The following is a 20,609-nucleotide window of genomic DNA, read 5'->3' on the forward strand; positions in this document are numbered from 1 at the left end:
GGCTACCCCTGCCCAAAGTGGGGACCCTCTGAAGGGCACCCGTGCTCGGAGCTTCCCCTCAGATTGACCAAGACTGTTCAACCTGCATCTCCACCTGTGGTGGCCCAGTGCAGCCTGCTTCCTCCCTTTTATCTTCCAGAGACATCACACCCTCCATACACTTCTCACACCCCTAACCCCATTTCTGCTTCCCGGAACGGACACAGAAGGACAGAGAAGACAAAACACGCGACAACCGCTTGGAGGAAAGGAGGTGCACTGTTCCTCGACCCACCCGTCAAGGGGTCTCACGTTCAAGATCTGGCTTACTGACCAGCAAAGAGCATCTCTGCGGGAGCAGGAGTACTTCACCTGGTGACTGCCATCCCACGCCTCGTTAGAACCCTAAAACTGAGCTGAGCTAAACCTCTGGCCCCATCCCTCACCAGCTCATTCGGATCCAACTAGTATGGAAGATTAAAGAACATTCGCAAGGCAAAAACTCAAAAAATGAAATCCCATGGCTGCCTGGGCGGCTCAGTTGGCTAAGCGTTCTACTTCAGCTCAGGTCATGATCTCACGGTTCGTGGGTTCGAGCCCCGCCTTGGGCTCTGTGCTGACAGCTCAGAGCCTGAAGCCTGCTTTGGATTCTGTGTCTCCCTCTCTCTCTCCCCCACACGTGCTCTGTCTCTCTCTCTCTCTCTCTCTCTCTCAAAAATAAATAAACATCAAAAAAATATTTTTAATGACATTCCAGCAGAAATGAGAAGTCCACATCAGAAATCCTGAGGAACTCCCCAAACTTCCCAGAGATGTAGGAAGGGAGTTTAAGCTGACCTCATCAAAGTCCTAATGGGCAGACTGGCCCAGCGCTAGCTGAGCTATACATGTGGAAAGTGCCTGAGGATAATCAGGGTCTGAAAGACAGAAATGGACAGTGAGGGGGGAGCTTAAGTGCATAAAAGAAAGTCCTGGAAGATAAATACCAAAAATCAACCAATCAATCAATTAATCAATAAAATGGGGCGCCCGGGTTGTGCAGTTGGTTAAGCGTCCGACTTTGGCTCAGGTCATGATCTCATGGTCCGTGAGTTCGAGCCCCGCATCGGGCTCTGTGCTGACAGCTCAGAGCCCGGAGCCCGCTTCGGATTCTGTGTCTCCCTCTCTCTCTGCCCCTCCCCTGCTCATGCTCTGTCTCTCTCTGTCTCAAAAATAAATAAAAACATTAAAAAAAAATTTTTTTTTAAAAAGAAAAATACCAAACTCTTTGGTGATAGCACTATGATTGTTTTTCTTCCTTCTAGGTTTCTAGTTTTTTCCAATACTCTTATACTGAGAAAATATCAATTTTATGAGTTAAAAGTGCTCCAACAGCGGTTAACGGTAGTTTCCAAACGTAACTTCTTCCCACACACGAAGTTCCCCTGACTCATTCTTTATTCACAGCGTCCAATGCATAGGAATCACTTTTCCGGTATCTGTTATGCAGTAAGTCATCAAAACCAAGGCCTGGTAGACCTGTGCTCAACACAGTGCTCCGGGGATAAAGGTCCCCAATTAATAAGCATTTGAGGACTAACACATTTTTGTCGGTTGACACTATTACGATGTTGCTTAAATCGTGGCACATTTGTGGTTAAAGGTTACGGTTAATTGTTAAAAAGGTAATTGTTATTGAGTCAATAAGAGATAAGTCCGTCTCCCCAAAAGAGACTGATTAACTTGGGCAATTCTCCCTAAGAACAGATCAAAGAGGGAGCATTTTTCTCTCCACATGACTTTCCATATCCAGTGTGGTACGTTCTTGAAGGACAAGGATTCTTTGCATTCGGTATCGCAATGGATGTCCACATAGGTGCATAATAACTTCTTTGCCTGATAGAGGTAACGACAGGCAAACTCTCACGAAGTACGCTCAGTTGAACCCACTGCCTAATGTTCTCGTCCTTGAGTCTTTTTCCTTCCCTTTATTTCTTTTTTCTTTCCCTTTTTCTTCTTTTCCTTTCACCTGTCACTGGTTTTGATTCGTGAAGAGGCCGGTCACTGTACCGGAATGCATCAGACAGTGACAGATTTTCTGTCTTCCTGGAAAAAGTTCTATTTACCCAGGACTCGGCCTGCCACGCTCTTGAGAAACACAGCTACCTCCTCTTTCCGTGTCTCCGTGCACAAGCCGCTGGCAGGCCTTTGTCCACGTGCACACGGCCCAGCTGAGCCGGAGGTCTCGATTCGTTATTTTCTGGACTTGAAATTTGGTGAGAATTACTGGCTACGTCATTTGATACTGATTTTGCTTAAGATGAAAGCTCCTAAGCCCGTGAAGATCAAGGCTGAAAAGAAGCGCGATTATCTTAAAATAACGGAGAAGAGGGGCAATGGAGACTTCATAGTTTCACCTCCTGTTGAGTTGAAGAAATTAAAGCCCAAAGAGATTAAACTCACTCTCCGAATGCATAGAGCTGGTCAGTGGCACAGGTAGGATGAGGGCGTCGGGAGCCCGGCGATCCTGGGGCATTGCTCTCGGCTCTGTGTCATCAACCCTTGCTGGGGGCATGCTGCCCTACGGCAATCTGGATTCTCCTTTAGATCCCAAGTGTGGACACATTGAAACTGCACACAAGATGGGGCTCCTGGGTGGCTCAGTCGGTTGAGCGCCCGGCTTCGGCATAGGTCATGATTTTGCAGTTCGTGAGTTCGAGCCCCGCGTCGGGCTCTGTGCTGACAGCTCAGAGCCTGGGGCCTGCTTCCATTCTGGGTCTCCCTCTAACTGCTCCTCCCCCACTCGTGCTCTCTCTCTCTCTCTCAAAAATAAATATTAAAAAAAAAAAACTGTACGCAAGGGAAAAGCAAACTAAAGTCTTGGGAGTGTAAACAGGGCATTGCAGAAGAATGGGAACCGTCCAAATCAGATAAAACTAGCCATGCTGTTAACTAATTCTATTGCTGTGGGAAATGGGTCCTTAACAGATGGCTGGGAGGAATTTCAGTTCTGTGTAGAATTCTCCTTACTAATCATCACAGGAGCAACGGTGATAGTCTTAATACAAGGTTTTTAAAGTGCTTCATATACGCTGTGCTCTATATTATTTCATTTGTCCAATTGCAGCTGAACTCTGTCCCTTTTGCTGGAAAAAGAAAGATGGAAACAACAGGTGGAAACAACAGAAATCCCCAAACTCCGTCCATCCAGCTGTCTGCACACTCAGCAAGGTGCCCATTTTCACCCATTCTAAGCGTGTTGTACTCTGTCGGCAAAGAAGATTCAGTGAAGTGGGGCACCTGGGTGGCTCGATCGGTTAAGTGTCTGACTTTGGTTTTGGCTCAGGTCATGATCTCATGGTTGGATTCATGGGATCAAGCCCCTCGCTGAGCTCTGTGCTGGTAGCTCGGAGCCTGCTTGGGATTTTCTGTCTTCCTCTCTCTCTCTGCCCCTGCCCCACTCGAGCTGTCTCTGTCTCTCTCAAAATAAATACATAAAGTTAAAAAAAAAAAAAGGTTCAATGAAGAGTTTAGGCAACATACTAGGTCACCCATTCGAATACTCAGACCCTAATTGAAATAATAGAAGGTGCCAAACACGCCTTTTATTAACCACAAGTCCTGGCTGCTGGACCAGTTGTATTCTCCACCTGTACATACGACCCGCCTCTCTTCATCCTGGACAGACGCGAACGATGGACTGCACCAGCCTCACAGCCTTGCTTTCCCACATGGATCCACTGGACAGGCCCCAATAAGCAGATCTTCCCACATTCACATACTTGTGCAGCTCCTTCCACCTCCCACCCACGTTGTCTCTGGGACTTGCTTTGACCCATGGACCTTAACATGGTGCAAACACCTCGATAAGCCCTTGCCCACTGGAGCGTTCTCTCTTGGCACATTCACTCCTGGAAGTCAGTCTCCATGTTGTAAAGAAACTCGGGCTAGACACTGAAGATGAGAGACCACAAGGAGAGAGACCCAGGGTTTCTTTAGACAGTCACCTAGGTCGAGCTCCCTGCTGCGTGTGACCTCAGCAGAACCGCCCCATGAACCGGGTCAACACACAGGATCACGAGATCTGTTGTTGTTTTAAACCGCTAAGCCAAGTGATGGGGTGGTTTGTTATACAGAAATAGATCGTTGAGTTAGTATATCCCTACCGGTGGTTTTATTTTTTTTTTTTTTAATATGAAATTTATTGTCAAATTGGTTTCCATACAACACCCAGTGCTCCTCCCAAAAGGTGCCCTCCTCAGTAACCATCACCCACCCTCCCCTCCCTCCCTACCGGTGGTTTTAAAGACCGCTTTTATTTTCTATATAAGAGCAGAAATGGAAAAGGGAAATTAGGCTTAAAATATACTCACCAATGAATGGTTCTACTGCTAACTCATGCAGAATCTGTTACTTAGCCAATGAGTTTTTTTTTCTCTCTCTAATAAATAAGGATAATAGCAACCAATCCAATCGATGCCCACCATGGGAGGTATGAGGTTAGAAGAGATGTATTTATTTGTTCATTTATAACACAATTTGGTCAGGAGAAGATTTAGACAGGTTTATGGTAATAGGTAAAATATGTTTTCATGCTAAATAAGTGAATGTGGCTCCTAAATTTCAGGTATGATGATACTTACCAACACATTTTCTCCTCTTGTAAAGCTTTGTTGTTTCCTGATCTCCTCTGTAAGAAACTTGTTTAACTGTTTTATCTAAACAATTGTTTATCTAAACAATATTTGATTCCCTTCTCCTTTTTCTACTTTGAAAGAGGAACACTTGACTTTCAATAATACCCGATGAGTTCTGGGGATAAAGACGAGGTGGTTTCGATTAGGGACCTGGTGACTGGGGACACGGAGAGTGTCTAACTTTGGGTGAGCCCTCAGCAACACTAGAGCTGATCCTAACAATTAACAGAGGCTGTTGCAAAGGCAGTAACAATCCATATAATGGCCCTACCCTCATTCGCATCCCTTAGTTCCTGAAACAAAGGGACAAAGGAGGTAAATTTTGTAGATTAAATAAATGCTTGGAAACTCCACTCATCTCTGACTGCGTGGTTTAGAACATTAGTGAACAACAGTAGCCCATGGGCAGCCCTTCTAGCTTTGTGGTCTGGCCTGAGATTTTGTCCCAGAATAAAAAGTAGGAACCCTGGAAGATCAGGGAGAGACAAGAAGATCAAAGCAGAGGGAGAAGTTTGCGGGTTCTGGGTGACTTTGTATATACGTGATTTTTCTGTACGTTTGTCAATAAAACATTTTCTAAATAAATGAGGCAAGCCAAATCAGTTCTACTGTTACTGCTACGAGTGATGTGGGGTTTTGGGGGGTGTGTTGGACGGGTTTTTTTTTTTTTTTTTTTTTTGAGAGAGAGAGAGAGAGCAGCAGAGGAGCAGAGGGAGAGGGAGAGAGAGAATCTTAAGCAGCATGCCCTGCACAGAGCCTGAGGCGGGGGCTCGATTTCCCAAACATGAGATCGTGACCTGAGCCAAAATCAAGAGTAGGACGCTTAACCGACCGAGCCACCCACGTGCCCCTAATGACGGTTTAGGTATCAGAGTTCTAAGTTCCTAACAAGTGCCTCTTCAGACACTCGAGCAGGCTCAAAATGGGATTAAGCACCAGCCAGGCTGGGTCTGGTGTATCCTAAATCCATGACGAGTGATAGGAGTCATGATTTCCATGGTAAAATGTCAGTTTTAATATTTGCTGCTGAAGCACACGACTCCGTCTTCCACCGGCCACGTACAATATGGTGTTTGTCTTCAAGTTAAACCCTGAACCAACTATTATCCAGAATCTGTCAAAGGGTGACTCATGCCCACGCCTCTCCCAAAAGCTTCTGTGCTCAGGGATATTTTCCAACACCTGAGCTCTATTTGGGCTTTATGTTTCAAACACTCTGAAGCAGTATGCTTGGAACGTAAGGACACACGCCCTCGTGGGAACGCTTCCCACAGTGACAGCCACCACAGGCCAAATCAACGTTACACCTTGAGCTCTTCGATCAGGAGGCAACGTTAGAAAGGGCTCCGTGAAGGTGGATCCTGTTTCTGCAAAACCGGGCAAAGACATCAAACATTCACGTCATCATTTTTAGTGCCTTTTCTCCCCAGTTCAGGCCAAATCCTAATCAGAAACCACCCTCCGAACATCATAGGAGAAAACACTGTCTTGGGAAGGGAAACTCGGGCACTTGGTATGATGACCGCATGCTCTCTCTTTGGGAACCTCCTTGAGATGCCGAATCATAATAAAGTTGCTTGTGGTGTCTTGAAGAATACGGAGAGCAGGAGATCTGGATGTTTCGTGAGATAAAGGTAAGACAAGATTTCACCCAGGTCACATTAGAGGTGTTTTCGCCAGGGGGACCAGAAATATTCAGTCATTGACTGCTCCCCTCAGTAGCTCTCACCCTGGCACATCTATCCTTCGTTGGCCGGCTGAGCCAAAGGGGGCCTTGCCAACGTTTGCCCATGTCTGACCGACAAGGCCGCTGACTGCTGTGTTTCTGGACATTCGCTAACGAAAGAGGTGGTAACGATCTGGGGAGCCATGAGCTGACCTCCCGGACGGGAGTGTGGTCAGCAGGAGAATGGCCCCCAAAGATGTCCACAAGGGGAACGGAAGCTGCAGATGAGATTGAAACCGCTAATCCACGGACCCTGATGTGGGGAGATTACCCTGGACTCTCCAAGGAGGCCCCATATAATAATGAGGTTCCTTAAGTGTGAAAGCAGAGGGGGAGGAGTCAGTGTCAGCAGGATGCCAAGAAAGACCTGACCAGCCATTGCTGGCTTGAAGGTGGGGGAGAATCGTGAGCCAAGGAATGCAGATGGGCTCCAGAGCTTAGAAGAAGAAAGAAGATGGCTCCCTGGAGCCTCCAGGAAGGAACACAGGCCGGTCATCAGCTTGATCTTAGCCCAGTAAGACCCATTTTCGACTTCCCACTTCCGGGACCGTCAGGTAAGAAAATCTGTATTGTTTTAAGCCCCTAAGTTCGTAGTAATTTGTCAAAGTAGCGAATGGAAACTGCCAGAATGAAGTATCTGTGGGACAGTCAATGGAACTGAATGCAATTTAGAGGACACATGTCTGGTTGGAGATGCACGTCAGGTTCCCCACCCCCACATGCTTCTCTCGCAGGCAGACTGTGTCTCTTCAAGATTCGGTTGTGTTGTCCGGATTGCACAGGGGAGCCTGGTTGGCTCAGGTGGGCAGCCACAGAGGACTCTGGATTCACAAAGCCAAATGTGCTAGCAAGAGCTTCTTGTGTGAAAGGAATCAAGGGACACCCCAGCAGCATGATCCTTCCCTTCCGCACAAATCTTACGTTGTTGTCTCACTCAGACTCACCAAAGCACCTTCACGGGCTGAATGCCATCTTCCCCTCCTGGGGGACTAGCACACGCACATGCACACACGTATCCCCGGTATCCTCCCAGCGGGTGGCCGCCCCCAGCAGGCCCAGCTCCCCAAGTGGCAGCATCTCTGTTCCGGGACTGTTGGAAATAATTCATATCGCTTTGCTCTGATCTCATAAAAAATGAAACATAGATGTGCTCTTACCCATAAAAAGCAGAAGCCTCACCCAAAATTAGTAGGGATGACGATGAGAGCCATTAGGGGCCACTCGTGAGCTAATCACGTAGGCATCCCGCTGTGAAAGAAATGAGCTTCCCCACGGAACTTCCCAACAAGACCAATCTGAGGCGACATTTACCGGGCACTTCCGGCACACTCGCACGTTACACTCAGAACCCCACCAGCCCACGGGGGTAGGTGCCGTGCTTATCCCCCCTACAGCTGCTAACGTTTAGACGCAGGAAGTTTAAGCTGCTTAAGGAATCACAACCATGTTCCCTTTATGAAACTTTCCTCCCAGGATACTTGTCATTCTCCCACCTCCTTCAGGTCTTGTAAATATCTCCGGGATATTTACATCTCGCTGACCAGAAAGAAGATCCGCAGGGACTGTCATTCTAATGACATTCTTTGGTAGAAAAGGCAAGTACAGTTACATCCATAGGTCAGAATTTACTTCGTACCATGTTCTCTGTCCATGTAGCCTGGGAAGACCTATCCTGGATATGGGAGGCAAACTGGGGCTGGGTGAAGAGAAACTTCCAGGTCCCTCGGAGCTGGCTTGGGGCTGCCTGTGGAGGCCAGTGAGGGCAAGCTGGGTTTTAGCACTTCGGGGCACATACAAGTGGTCAGTAATCTAAATGCTCTCTGCACAGCCTTCCAGGGTGCATGAAAAGTCAAAGCCTAGCCTCAGAGGCTCCGTGGGGTATGGAGTGAACAGGCCCATCCTTCACTAGATGACCCTTGAGGCTGAAGGGTGGAAGCAGGAGGACATCTGGCCTCTCAGAATGTTCCTGTCCTCAGGGCCACCTCCCCCGGTGTAAGGGCTGCATCCTGGCAGCACGATGGGAAGGCTGACCACAAGTTCACATACACCACGTGGGCACCTCCCAGCCCTCGGAGACGGGGAACCCTGAGCCCTGCTGGTCTCCACTGCAAAGCCGGTGGGGCCCATGGCACCTTCTAATCCCTTTCATGGCTATTCCAGATCTTGGCCATCTAACCCACATGTGCACATGTGTTCTCATTCAGGATTCAAATAGCCTGGGCGGGGGTGGGGGGAAGGCAGTACTTTCACACGTAAGGGAACGGAGGCTCACATCCAGGGACCTCCCCATCATCAGACACTACGTGCTTCTCTGAGCCTAGACCTTTGGCTCCAAGAACAGTGCTCCTGTCGGGGACACACACGGGCCACCAGCACGTGATCCACTACAGACACCTGCGTCTGACGTCAGAGAGCGCCGAAGTCAGACCGTGACCCCAGAATTCTCAAAACCCCATTTTCAATAAGCACTTAATGTTGGTTAGGGAGGATTCCCAAAATGCCTCTGGGCTTTTCCAGCTTCCCAGCACGGAAGCCTGAGGCTTGCCAACCGGCCTGCTTTTCGACGGGGCCGAACTTCCTCCTCCACTGACACTCTTCGGCAGAAAAGGCAAGCGCAGTTGTTATCTGTAGGTCAGAATTTATTTCATACCACCTCGTTTATAGCATTTTCAAGGACAGCGTTCTGCTCAACATCATTTACGCTTGAAAAAGAGAGAAGCACAACTTGGTAAGGCACCAGGTTACGACAGTCGGGGAGAAGACTCTGCCTTCATTTTGGCTTGGGTGATAGCTGCGTGGTTTCTCTGAAGTCTGCCAAACACAGAGAACGACATTACAAAAGGTTCGCTTCCACATATGTGGTAAAAAAGAGAGAACACACTTGGGAAGTATATTGTATTTTTAAATCATGACTGGCCTACACCGTGGGAGTTAAGCGAAGGTGGCATCTTCTTAAAGCACGACTCATAAAATCTCCTCTGCAATACCAAGCTGCAAGTTTAACGATGGGTAAGCTTCGAAGTGGATCAACTTTACGTTTACCTCAAGCCGTACTTTTAAAAACGTTTCTGCCCAAGTCACACAAAGAAACAAGAATGGAGGAAAGCATTAAGTACAATCAATCGTACCTTTACTATTCTATAAAACGCAGCAACATATGAAAAATGGTGGTGTTTAAAGGTCAACCCTCGAGATTTTTTAGCGCTAACGGTACAGGTTGTATCAAGTTGGGTTAGAAATAAAGCGCTGGCGTAAAGCTTTCAGAACCGGGCCACACAGGCGCGTTTCACCAACAGCTTTCAACCAGTGGCCCTCCAAGGCAGAGGGTGCCAGTGGCCTCTCCAGGGGGGCCAAGAGCTGCCCCATATGCTATCACATGCATAAAATTTCTTCCAAGTTTTGTGTTCCGACTTAAAAATTAATTTGCATTGCACTCCATGACATTTGTTTAAATACAAAAACCCCGTTTAGAATGACTCCCCAAATAATTCTACCACCTCTCCCACCTGGTCTGCACAGCAGGGCGGGCAGAGCCCAGCCCGGAAAGCTATTCTCACAGATAGGTGGACCAGGCAGGCAAGACTGCTTTTCGGGAAGTCTGTCTGGAGCATTTTCACAACGAAGTAACGTTATTCCCTCAGGTTAGAACTAAATGCTTCAGGAAACAGCGGATTATCAATTTCCAACGGATGCAAAAATAAATAGCAAACAACCCATGTGTTTTCATTTTCAAATAAGGAAACCCGTTAATTTGATTTGCCAACAGAGGTGAAAGAAACCCCGTCCCAACCTTTGATTTCTTCCATAGAAAAACACAAATTAGTTTTTTTGAATATAAAAAAGACAACGCAAGACCCACGGAAAGAGGAGACGCTTCTCTCCGCTGACTCTGCAGAGCTTATCCCTAGTTTTTGAGCCGACCTTGGTGAGTCTGTGTCACCCACGGCAGCCGGACGTGATAATTCAACGCATCAGGCTACCTTTTTTGGCACTTCGGAAGCACTGCCATCACAAAGGAAAACTATTCCTCTGATACGGCACTTGTTTTCTCCAGAGGACTAAGCTCTAAAAATTCTGCCACCTTGAAGAACACAAACGTTTCACAAGCATATGGTTTTCTGGCTGTCCCACAGGAAGGATGCAGCTTCGCGAGGGGGCTGTGGTCCACCCCCCCACCCCCCACCCCACCGCCCCCCCGGCCGGCCGCAGCAGACCGGCCCCACGAGCCCCGTGACACACAGCGCCGGGCCCTGCTGCCAGGTCCCTGAAAAGGCATCTGTGGACTTCACTGGTTGTCGTAACGGGTTTCAAGAGACACCCATTTTAAAACAGGTTTCAAAAGATGTTCACGTTTGGTTTTCAGGTGGCCTCAAAGACGTGCCGAGACGTACTTAAAATCCCATCTCTGAGTAGGGTATCATCAAAAAGAGAGCTGTTCAAAAAAGTAACAAAAGCAGGAACCTGAGCTTCCCTCATATCTGTTTTTTCGTGGCCGTGCTTTTCCCCATTAACCGTTTAAAAGTCTGAATCAGCAGCAAATATAGCCGTACGTATGTGCGCGTGTGCATGTGTGTGTGTGTGTGTGTGTGTGTGTGCGCATTTTGGCTGACTTAAGGGAAATAAAGGTCATTTTGTCTCCTACAAACATTTGCTGCAGGCCCTTCAAGAATGTTCACTTCCCTGCAGGCGGGACGATTTAAGTGTGGACGTTTAAACACAATTCTGACGGGTGCTCCCTGGCCGGCCTGCGTACGGAACGTCCTTGCATCGAGTAGCCCTTCATCAAGGGAGGGTCGACCACACCATTTCGCCGTTGGTCCTTCTGCGCATCATAACGCGGCCAAGTTGCATCCTTGACACCCACATCCGAGCGGGTCTCTTTCATATCAGATATAAATTAATCCCGAGGTCTCGGAGCTCTCCTTTTCCAGAGTTGGGAACATTGCTCAACTCCCTTCAGAAATATCTTGCATAATTGGCTGGTCCCTAAGCTGAAACAAACAAAAACGTCGAAGGCAAGAAAAGAATACATAAACTGAGAGCTCCACCTGTTATACGCATACGCACGCGTTTCCTATCCAGGTTCTACACAATAAAAGGAGTCACGTCAGCTAATATAGCTTCTAATATCGGCTTCATCTAAAAACTGCCTTTTCCGGGTTTCTTGCCAACATCATACGACACAGCAGTACTTTTTCCACCAGGACTTGGAGAGGTTTTTCATTTTGTCAGGAGTCCTGCTTTTGCGCTTCTTTGGCTGTTGCTGAGTGTCTGAGTACTGGATGCCGGCGACAATGGCCGCGTCAAAGACCTCTTTGAGGTTTTTCTGAGTCAAGGCCGAACACTCGATGTAGGAGGCGGCTTTGATCTCCTCGGCGCACAGCTTAGCTGCCTCTTCAGGCACCGGCTTCTCTTTGCATTTGTCCAGCTCAATGAGGACTTTGACGTCTTCTCTGAGATCTGACTGAGTTCCAACGAGGACGATGGGGGCTTTGGGACAGTGGCATCGGATCTCGGGCACCCACTTCTCACTGACGTTCTGGAAGGATGAGGGGCTCACCACACTGAAGCACAGAAGAAAGATGTCCGTGTTGGTGTAGCAGAGGGGCCTGAGTTTGTCAAACTCATCCTGCAACCAATCAAGGCACCCGAAAGTTATTTTTTAAATCCATTCTCATTAGCAAAAAGACCCCCTTACCAATTTTTTCCTCAGAAAGGGTTATAGCAAGCCCACTGCCAGGGCCTCGGAAAGCAATCCTGCTGCTTCCCTAAGTGGGGCCCACACGCCCAGCCCCATGCAATCTGCCCAAAGTGTTCGGTGTTTTCATCAACACTCATGACCCACTTGCAACTCACCACAGAAAAAGTACTTACATCGGGTGAATTTTAGAAATAAAATTGACTTCATCTAGCCTTCAGCCCAGAGTAACCCAGACTTACTCTCTCAACTGTGGTACTTAGCCACTCTTCCAAAACTTAGACAGCATCCACACTGATCCCCAGGTCTCCAAGCTGACCCCAGTGAGCCCTGGTCTAACACAGCTCCTATCTTCAAGAATCCAGCCCTGCCCTTAGGGTGCCTGGATGGCTCAGTCGGTTACCCGTCCCACTCGGTTTCGGCTCAGGTCATGATCTCACGGTTTTGGGGATTCAAGCCCCTTGTCGGGCTCTGTGCTTACACAGTGGAGCCTGCTTCGGATTCTCTCTCTCTCCCTCTCTCTCTGTCCCTCCCCCAGCCGCTGCCTCTGTCTCTCTCAAAATAAATAAACTTAAAAAAAAAAAAAAAGAATCCAGGCTTGCCTGTCCCCATGACACCTGTGAGCGACGCCCGCCTCACCTATCTGTACCCGTACACACTCAGGGCACACACAGTGCAGGGAAGAATTTTAATCAGACACAAGGACAGACCCAGAATTGGAGCTGAGACCTCTCATAGGCCACTCTCACTGGCAAATCACTTACAACACTGGTTAACACATTCTCATTCTTGCTTGATGTACCTCCTTCTTGCTTTATCTCTTTTTCTCCCTCCTTTCTTCCTTTTCTTACTTCCTTTAGCCTTTTTTTTTTCCCCCTGCAAATACCAGGGGCCTCCACACACGGTGCTTTGGGAAGATAAAGGACCAGAGAAAGGGTATACCCACCCTACTCTTAAAATATAGAGAACTGGATGGAATAATTCTAATTCATTATAAAAACCAAGCATCATGCTGAATATCTGCAATAGTCACCCACTTCACAGAGATGCATGCTGGACACCGGGCCCCGGGGAGGACCAGGGGATTCACTGGGAACAGACAGACCTGGCCTCAGCCCTTGCAGAGATGTCTGCCTCCAAATCAGCATTTCTTTATAGTCTCCTGGAGTCCCATATTCAGCTAACTGAAAGCTTTCACTCACCTCTCTCATAGGAAAATATTTACATCATCTCATTCCTATTTAGAATTTCTGGGGCGCCTGAGTGGCTCAGTCAGTTAAGCGTCTGACTTCGGCTCAGGTCATGATCTCACGGTTTGTGGGTTCAAGCCCGGCGTCGGGCTCTGTGCTGACAGTTCAGAGACTGGAGCCTGCCTCGGATTCGTGTCTCCCTCTCTCTCTGACCCTCCCCTGCTCGCACTCTGTCTCTCTCTCTCTCTCAGAAATAAACATTAAATTTTTTTTTAATTTCTATCTGTGGGGGCCCCTGGCTGCCTCAGGTCGGAAGACATATAGGACTCTCGATCTCAAGGTCGTGAGTTCAAGTCCCCCACTGGGTGTAGCGATCATGAAAAAAATAAATAAATAAACGTTAAAAACAATAAAAAATAGATAAAATAAAATTTCTGTCGGTGGGCGCCAGCCATCCGCAAGTGGACTATAACAGACCACTTCCCAGTGGCAAGAAAAAGTGAAATGTCATCCAGGTTTTCATTACTGACATGCACATTATTCCGTATCTGCAGCCTTTCTGCAGATGTAAAGAAAACCTGGATCTGTTTTTTTTTTTTTCTTCATTTGAAGCTCCATATTTCAGTTGTAGGGCAACAACAACAATATCGAAGCCAGCCGGCTACAATGCTCAGGAATAAATCTGGCATTTCGGAACGTCACTGCCACGTGTCTTCTACAAACGACGGTTTAAAAAGAACAACTTAGCTTCCTTAGTGCCAACTTTGTGTGCAGGAATAAACGCAGAAACCCGACCAGGTAGACTACGGCCTCGCTCTGAAGACCTCGTAATAAAACATTCCTTCTGTTCTCGGAGGCCTCAAAGCAAAAGCACAAGACTGAGCCCCACGTAAAGGCAGCTCCCTCAGGCAGCTGCACCTCGCTGTGAGAAGGCAGTCACCCTCGGCCGGGGCCTGGAATCTGGGCTTGCATTTCCAATAAAAAGAAAGACAAGCACAGGGGCTGGGCCCTGGGACAGGCCTTTGGAAATCTGGCTCCCCAGACCTCCGGGGAGTCTGGCTAAGGGGCTCTGGGAGCCGAACAGAAATGAAACCCTCCTCCTCACGGCCTGCCCAGAAACCTTAGATATTTGCTGAAATAAATGCAATGTGCACATGGGGGATGAGGCCAGTGGAACGCACCCCCAAGGAAACGTGTGCTGAGGCCCAGTGACTGGCATGCACCTGCCGGGTCAGAAGACGTACAGAATTCCGTCAGGGGCAGGGCGGGCCAGACAGGCAGCTCAACAGTAACGTTGGTCAAGCTGCAACCTGATTTTTTTTTTTTTTTTTTTTTTTTTGGGTACCACAGAGATTTTTCTAAGTGCCTCACGGGTCAAAAGGCTGAAGAACTTTCAGCTGCTCCTGGTAATGCCACCGCGAACTACTCCTATTTCAGTGACAGTCCTTTCTCTTCTGCCAAAGGTATGTTTTGCAGAGCCCTCAGTCTCCGATCTATTCTCACTCAAGTAAGACTGTGAGTCCAGTGTTAAGAGCTCCTCGTGAGGCCTTATATGCTCACCTACCTCCCTGACAGGAAGACCCGAAGGCACAAAAAGCGATTTCTAGTTCCTCATGAGCCAAGGAGAGCCACATTCTTGCTCCGAGCTTCCATATGAAACCAGGGTATTTGGGCCCCAGGTCAGGGCTATCTGTGCTCACGTTTCCCTGGGTTGGGACTCAGACGTGACACGAGTCATAAGGCTACTGTGAGGACTGCCTCAAGGGGTGGGGGCAGGGGGGGTTCCACTGGTTGAGTCAACATCAGGGAAATACAGCAGGTGTCAAATCGAGACCCTTAAAAGGCAGTTTATCAGATCTGGATTAACTAAGGAAGTTGGAAAAGAACTACCACTTGGACCGGCTTTGCTGTGAGTCCAAGTAAGTCCCAAATGACACCTGGGGTGTAGGGGAAAAAGGACTTTATCTTACCAACCGTGTAGGTTTCATAAATAGTTTTTGAAGTTAGTTTTCTACACGTCTTTAGATGGTCACCTCCTCCGTTACATAATAAGGTATGCGTTACTAACCAATACGTCATTTAAGAAATACAGTCCAGGGGCGCCTGGGTGGCTCAGTCGGTTGAGCAACCGACTTCGGATCAGGTCATGATCTCACGGTTCGTGGGTTTGAGCCCCGCATCAGGCTCTGTGCTGACAGCATAAAGCCTGGAGCCTGCTTCGAATTCTGTGTCTCCCTCTCTCTGCTCCTCCCCTGCTCATGCTCTGTCTCTCTCTCTCTCTCTCTCTCCTTCAAAAATAAATTAAAAAAAAAAAAAGGAAATACAGTCCATCTCAACGAAAACATCACTGGGAGAGCAAGAAAAAAAAAAAAATTTCCAAATAAACCAAAACGTACCAACTTGCACCAAAATCCTTCTATTTCCCTAGTTAAACAATTTCTTCATGAAAACGTCTCCAAAATTATCCTCGTGCTTCCCCCACTTTGACAGACCATACTACGACAAATCAAACCCCGCCTCAATAATTCAGGATCGTTTCCACAAAGCGGTCCCGATGAGACTCCTATGCCTCTTCCAAAACTGCTCAGAGGTTTTCTCCCCAGACCCACCTGTCCTGCACCCCGAGCCCACGTTGCCTTCCGCCTTATGGAACTTCACTGGTTTCTTTCCACAAGTTCTCCTCACTGGTCTGTCTTCCCTACAGACTGTAAAGTCTTGTGAGGGGCAGGCCCAGGACCTCAGTTAGCACTTCCCCAAGACCTAGCTCTCCTTTGTCTGTCTCCATGCAAAACCGCGACTCAGCCCTATTATGTGGCAGGCACCATGCAGGCAGAACCCCAACTTAGGAAGCCGTGTCTGCGGCAAGAACCAACATGTAACAGGAGAGCCCCATCAGTGGGCAGGGATGTGCACTGAGCTCCTTGCTCCCAGGCCCCCCCCCCAGGGGTCCCCAGTAACTGTGCCTTCTCGGGCTGTTAAGCTGCTCCTTCCTGCTTTAGCAGGGATGCCTATATTTATCGATGTGCTCCTCTGACCTCACCTGGAAGGTCAGAAAATCAGACACGGAGTAGGAAAAATATTCCCGCTTTATGCAAAGCCATACAGCGTTCGCTATAAATACGAGGAGGGCGTCCAGAAAGATGAAACATTGCAACGGCGGTGTTCTTTGCGCTCTCTTTTGCACAGACTACACACGGCGTTTGATTTTCCCCGCTGCAGCTGAAGGGGAAGGATGAGGAGAGAAAGAAGAGGCCGGGCTACCACTCCCGCCACTGTGGCCCCCGCCAAACCAGCGTTGAGCTGGAGACCAGAGCTGCTCAGGCCTGTATCACCTGGAGGTTTGAACTTGCTGTCCCCAGGCTAGGTAAGCAGTTTGGAAGTCCTGGCTGGGACGAGGCACTAGAGAATACTGGAAGGCCAACTTCTTCAACACGGAAGGTCACGTGACGATACCTCAGAAAGTGAAGTGGGCCCTTTTACGGGCCTACAAAGTGCCCCTCAGCATTTGCTCTAACAAAGTACAGGAAGGACTACATGTTTGTTAACTGTCACTTTGACCAACTCAAGAGACAGCACCCTGGGTTCTCACAGGGAACAAGGAGACCTCGGTGGCGAGCGCCATGCCAAGGGAGGACGGGTGATGATGAGTCCCTGGAGCTCGTCGGGAAACACCTGAATCCCCATCGCTCCCTGGGTGTCCGATCCACGTGCCTAACCTTCCCACGATTTGGAAAGACTAAGTCCAGGTTCATTCATGACTCTGGTGCAGGACAGCTTTGACCCCTGCATCTGCTTCAGGGAACAAAGGTGGCCCTAGTGAGTCAAACCACGGCTTAGGAAACTCCATTTTTTTCTTATTTATTTATTTATTTATTTATTTATTTATTTATTATTTTTGAGAGAGAGAGAGACAGAGCATGAGCAGGGGAGGGTCAGAGAGAGAGGGAGACACAGAATCCAAAGCAAGCTCCAGGCTCTGAACTGTCAGCACAGAGCCCGACGCGGGGCTCGAACTCACAGACCACGAGACTATGACCTGAGCTGAAGTCCGACGCTTAACGGACAGAGCCACCCCGGTGCCCCAAAACTCCATCTTTCTCTTGAGCAAATTTCTTTAATATGTGGCTGGTTGACTTCTAATGAAATGATTACATCGCCAACTAACTTTGAGAAATGATCACAGAGCATCAGTGATAATTTTTAATAAACACCAGAGAGTAAATAAGGTCAGAAACGCCTGTGAGAAGAGAACTGTTCTTCACCCTGTTGTCCCCGTCCTGCCCACTCGAAGCTGAGCCAAACCCGGTTTTTATCCCCCTCCCCTTCACCCTCTCAGGGGTGGGTCTACTTCGTGAGGCTTTAGAATGACCCCGTTTATGCAAGGAGGGTATTCTGAGGCTTTTCAAAGGCTGGTTCCCTTCCCACCACTGAGCAGCGACGATACACTAACCTGCCCGGCAGTGTCACAGAGCTGGAGTCTCACAGGCCGTCCGTCCACAGAAACCACCGCTTAAAAACAAGATGAAAACAATGATCAGGGGGGGATGTCCTTTAACCCCTTTCAGGAAAAACATCGTTTTAGCTGCAACTACCATTCTCCCTCCAAACCCTTCAGTTATTCTGGGTCCCCTAATGAATTAAAGACTGGTCTAAAACAAGGAGGCCCTTGGGTGGCTCAGTCGGTTAAGCGTCTGACTTCGGCTCAGGTCATGATCTCACAGTTCGTGAGTTCGAGCCCTGCGTCGGGCTCTGTGCTGATGGCTCTGTGCTGATGGCTGGGAGCCTGGAGCCTGTTTCAGATTCTGTGTCTCCCTTTCTCTCTGCCCCTCCCCTGCTCATGCTCTGTCTCTCTCTGTCTCAAAAATAAATAAACATTAAAAAAAATTTTTTTTTAATAAAAAAAATAAAAATAAAACAAGGAGGCCCCCATGCAGGCACTTTTGTATACAACCCTCTTGGGCTGGCACCTCACTGCACTGCCCGGGATGAGGCTGCAAACCCCTGAGCCATCGGATGGCACCCCAGAAGGGCCTGCACTCTTCTCCCAGCCCCGGAAGATTTATTTGCCCGTCACACTAGTTTCAAAAAACCTAGAAGCAACACTAGGAGGTAAATGGGAACCAACCTTGCCGTTTTAACTCAGTGGGAAGCCTCACAAATAATTCTGTTTTCCCTTGGGATCTGTTCCAAGACTTCATGGTTTATCAGAAAATTGTAGCTTGTTTTGAGAACACGAGCAAACACAGGCTGCCTGCATTGTCCTGTTTATGGAAGCGGGCCCTACTCATCTCACCCTGTCGGCTCAAAGAGAGGATTAAAAAAGAGAAGAAAGCCTGTCCACCTTTCCACTGGGATGGGGACTGGGCAGGGGCCTGCCTCAGGGCACAGCTTGAGGTTTCTATTTGAATTAAGCACCCAAGTTTGTCTCAGTACAACTTTCCCAGTTCTTTTAATGTTTACACTGATCAGCTGGGAGGAGGAAAGGGGGGAAAAAACCCAAAACTGTTTAGGTGGGAAACCCATTAGGTGTGGCACACTTTCATCTAGGGTACCCAACCCCTTGCCATTGGGACTACGAGGTCAAGGAACATTTCTTTTTTTTTTTTTTTTTTTCCTTGAAGAGCAAGAGGGAGTGTTTCACACTAGCCTCTGTGGATTTTCACGTTTTTGTGAATTTCAAAAAAAAAAAAAATCCCCGAAAACCCCTTTATCTTTGTTTCCACCAAACTAAAACCCAGCATACCATACTTAAGAGCTGTAAATAGCTTAGAGATAACTGAAAAGATACTAAGACATCAGAAACACAGCCAATGAGGGAGATGGAAGTAGGGGCAGTGGGGCCAGGGGAGAGGGACTCCGAAGAAATTGGGTTTACTCTCCAGGTTTAATCCGGACCTAAGCCTTTACCAGTGCCGTTTTCACCAAAGCGAGTATTTTCTGGCTCTTTAAAGCGGAGACGCCCATTGTCACGGGAACCGCCAAAAGGAAAGGACCGACTCTCCGGGCCACAGGTAGGGCCACCTGCGCGTCACCTTCCCACTGAAACTCGGCAGCGGCGCCAGCAACGTCGACCTGACGCAACTTTCCTACGCAGCAAACTGACCAGGCAACCTGAACTCGACCTGATACTCGCTCGTCTGCTACTAAATTGCCCGACCATTTCTTTTCGCGTAGGCTCTGTCCCCCGTACCCCGCCCCCTCCGCCAGGCTCCGGCTTTAGGGTTCCCCATTGCCTCTGGAGGCTCCGCGCTCGCCGGGTCCCCGAGGCTCGGGAAATGCCCTGCGCTCCGCGCCTGGTCGGCTTCCCAGCTGGAGCCCGCCCGGCCCCGCAGCCCCCTCGGTGCCCCCCCCCCCGCCCCGCGACCCTCGCGCGCCGCCCTCCCCGCCCCCCCACCCACCCACCGCGGCACCGGGGCCATCGGCACCGCAGACCGCGGCCCCGCGCCCCCGTGCCCGCTCACCCGAGAAGTTGTCGAAGGCGGTGGGGATGTACTCGGTGGGGTAGCCGTTGGTGGTGTAGCTCACCACCAGGCTCGTCTTGCCCACGGCGCCGTCGCCGACGAGCACGCACTTGACGCCGCGCCCCTCGGCACCGCCCGCGCGCCCCCGGCCCCCCGGCGCCCCGGGCCCGCGCCCCCCGCGCGCCCCGCGCTCCCGGCGCGGCGGAACGGGCGGCGCCTCGCAACGGCCCGGGAATGCGGGGTCCCCCTGCTGCGGGGGCATCGGTGCGCGCGCTCGGGCGTGCAGGCGCGAGCGAGCAGGGCCCGGCCCGCCCGCCCCTCGGTCCCGGAGCCCTCCGAGAGGGACGAGCTGTCACCGACCGCGGTGGGCGCGTGCCCGGCCCCCGAGAACGGCGGTTCCAGGCCACACGCTCCCAGACAAAGGCGGCCGGGGTGGGTCGCGGCTCTGGGCTCGGGCGGCGCCACCTGGCTCCGCTCCGCGCGGTCAGAGGACTGCGGGCCGGCCGAGCGCCGTGGAGCCCGAGCGCTCTGTCTCCTCCCGGCTTCCCGGCGACACGACGCGTGGGGGGCGGGAGGGGAGGGGAAAGAGGCGGGTCCGGCCCGGCCGCTCTGTCCCCGCGCCGAGGCCACAGCGCCCCCCGCCTGCGCGCCGGGCCCCTGCACCCGGGCCAGAGGCGGTGCTACGCCGGGCGGGTGAGGAGTGCGGTCGCCGGCTCCGGGCCGAACGGACCCTCGCTGCAGGGGGCGCGGCTGCCGCCCGCTCTGGGGGTGGACCCTGAACACCCACTCCGGGGCGCGTGGCCCGGAGGCGACGGGTAGCGGAAGGCAGCCTCCGCCCACCCCCGGCGGCCGAGACTGACACCACCGCCGGAGTGACCG

General features: G+C 50.1%; 1 protein-coding gene across 1 annotated transcript; it reads right to left on the minus strand.

Moving 5' to 3' along the window:
* Positions 1-10,563: 10,563 nt before the first annotated feature.
* RHOU (ras homolog family member U) lies at positions 10,564-20,265 on the minus strand. The gene is made up of 3 exons (XM_042960788.1): positions 19,731-20,265; positions 17,720-17,778; positions 10,564-12,010 (listed from the first exon to the last, which is right to left on the minus strand). Exons 1-3 carry the CDS (start codon positions 19,990-19,992, stop codon positions 11,555-11,557), a joined length of 777 nt encoding a protein of 258 aa, XP_042816722.1. The 5' UTR covers positions 19,993-20,265; the 3' UTR covers positions 10,564-11,554.
* Between the last annotated feature and the right edge of the window lie 344 nt (positions 20,266-20,609).

The sequence above is a fragment of the Panthera tigris genome, chromosome D2 (genome assembly GCF_018350195.1).
Source record: "Panthera tigris isolate Pti1 chromosome D2, P.tigris_Pti1_mat1.1, whole genome shotgun sequence".
In the NCBI taxonomy this organism is placed as follows: Eukaryota; Metazoa; Chordata; class Mammalia; order Carnivora; family Felidae; genus Panthera; species Panthera tigris.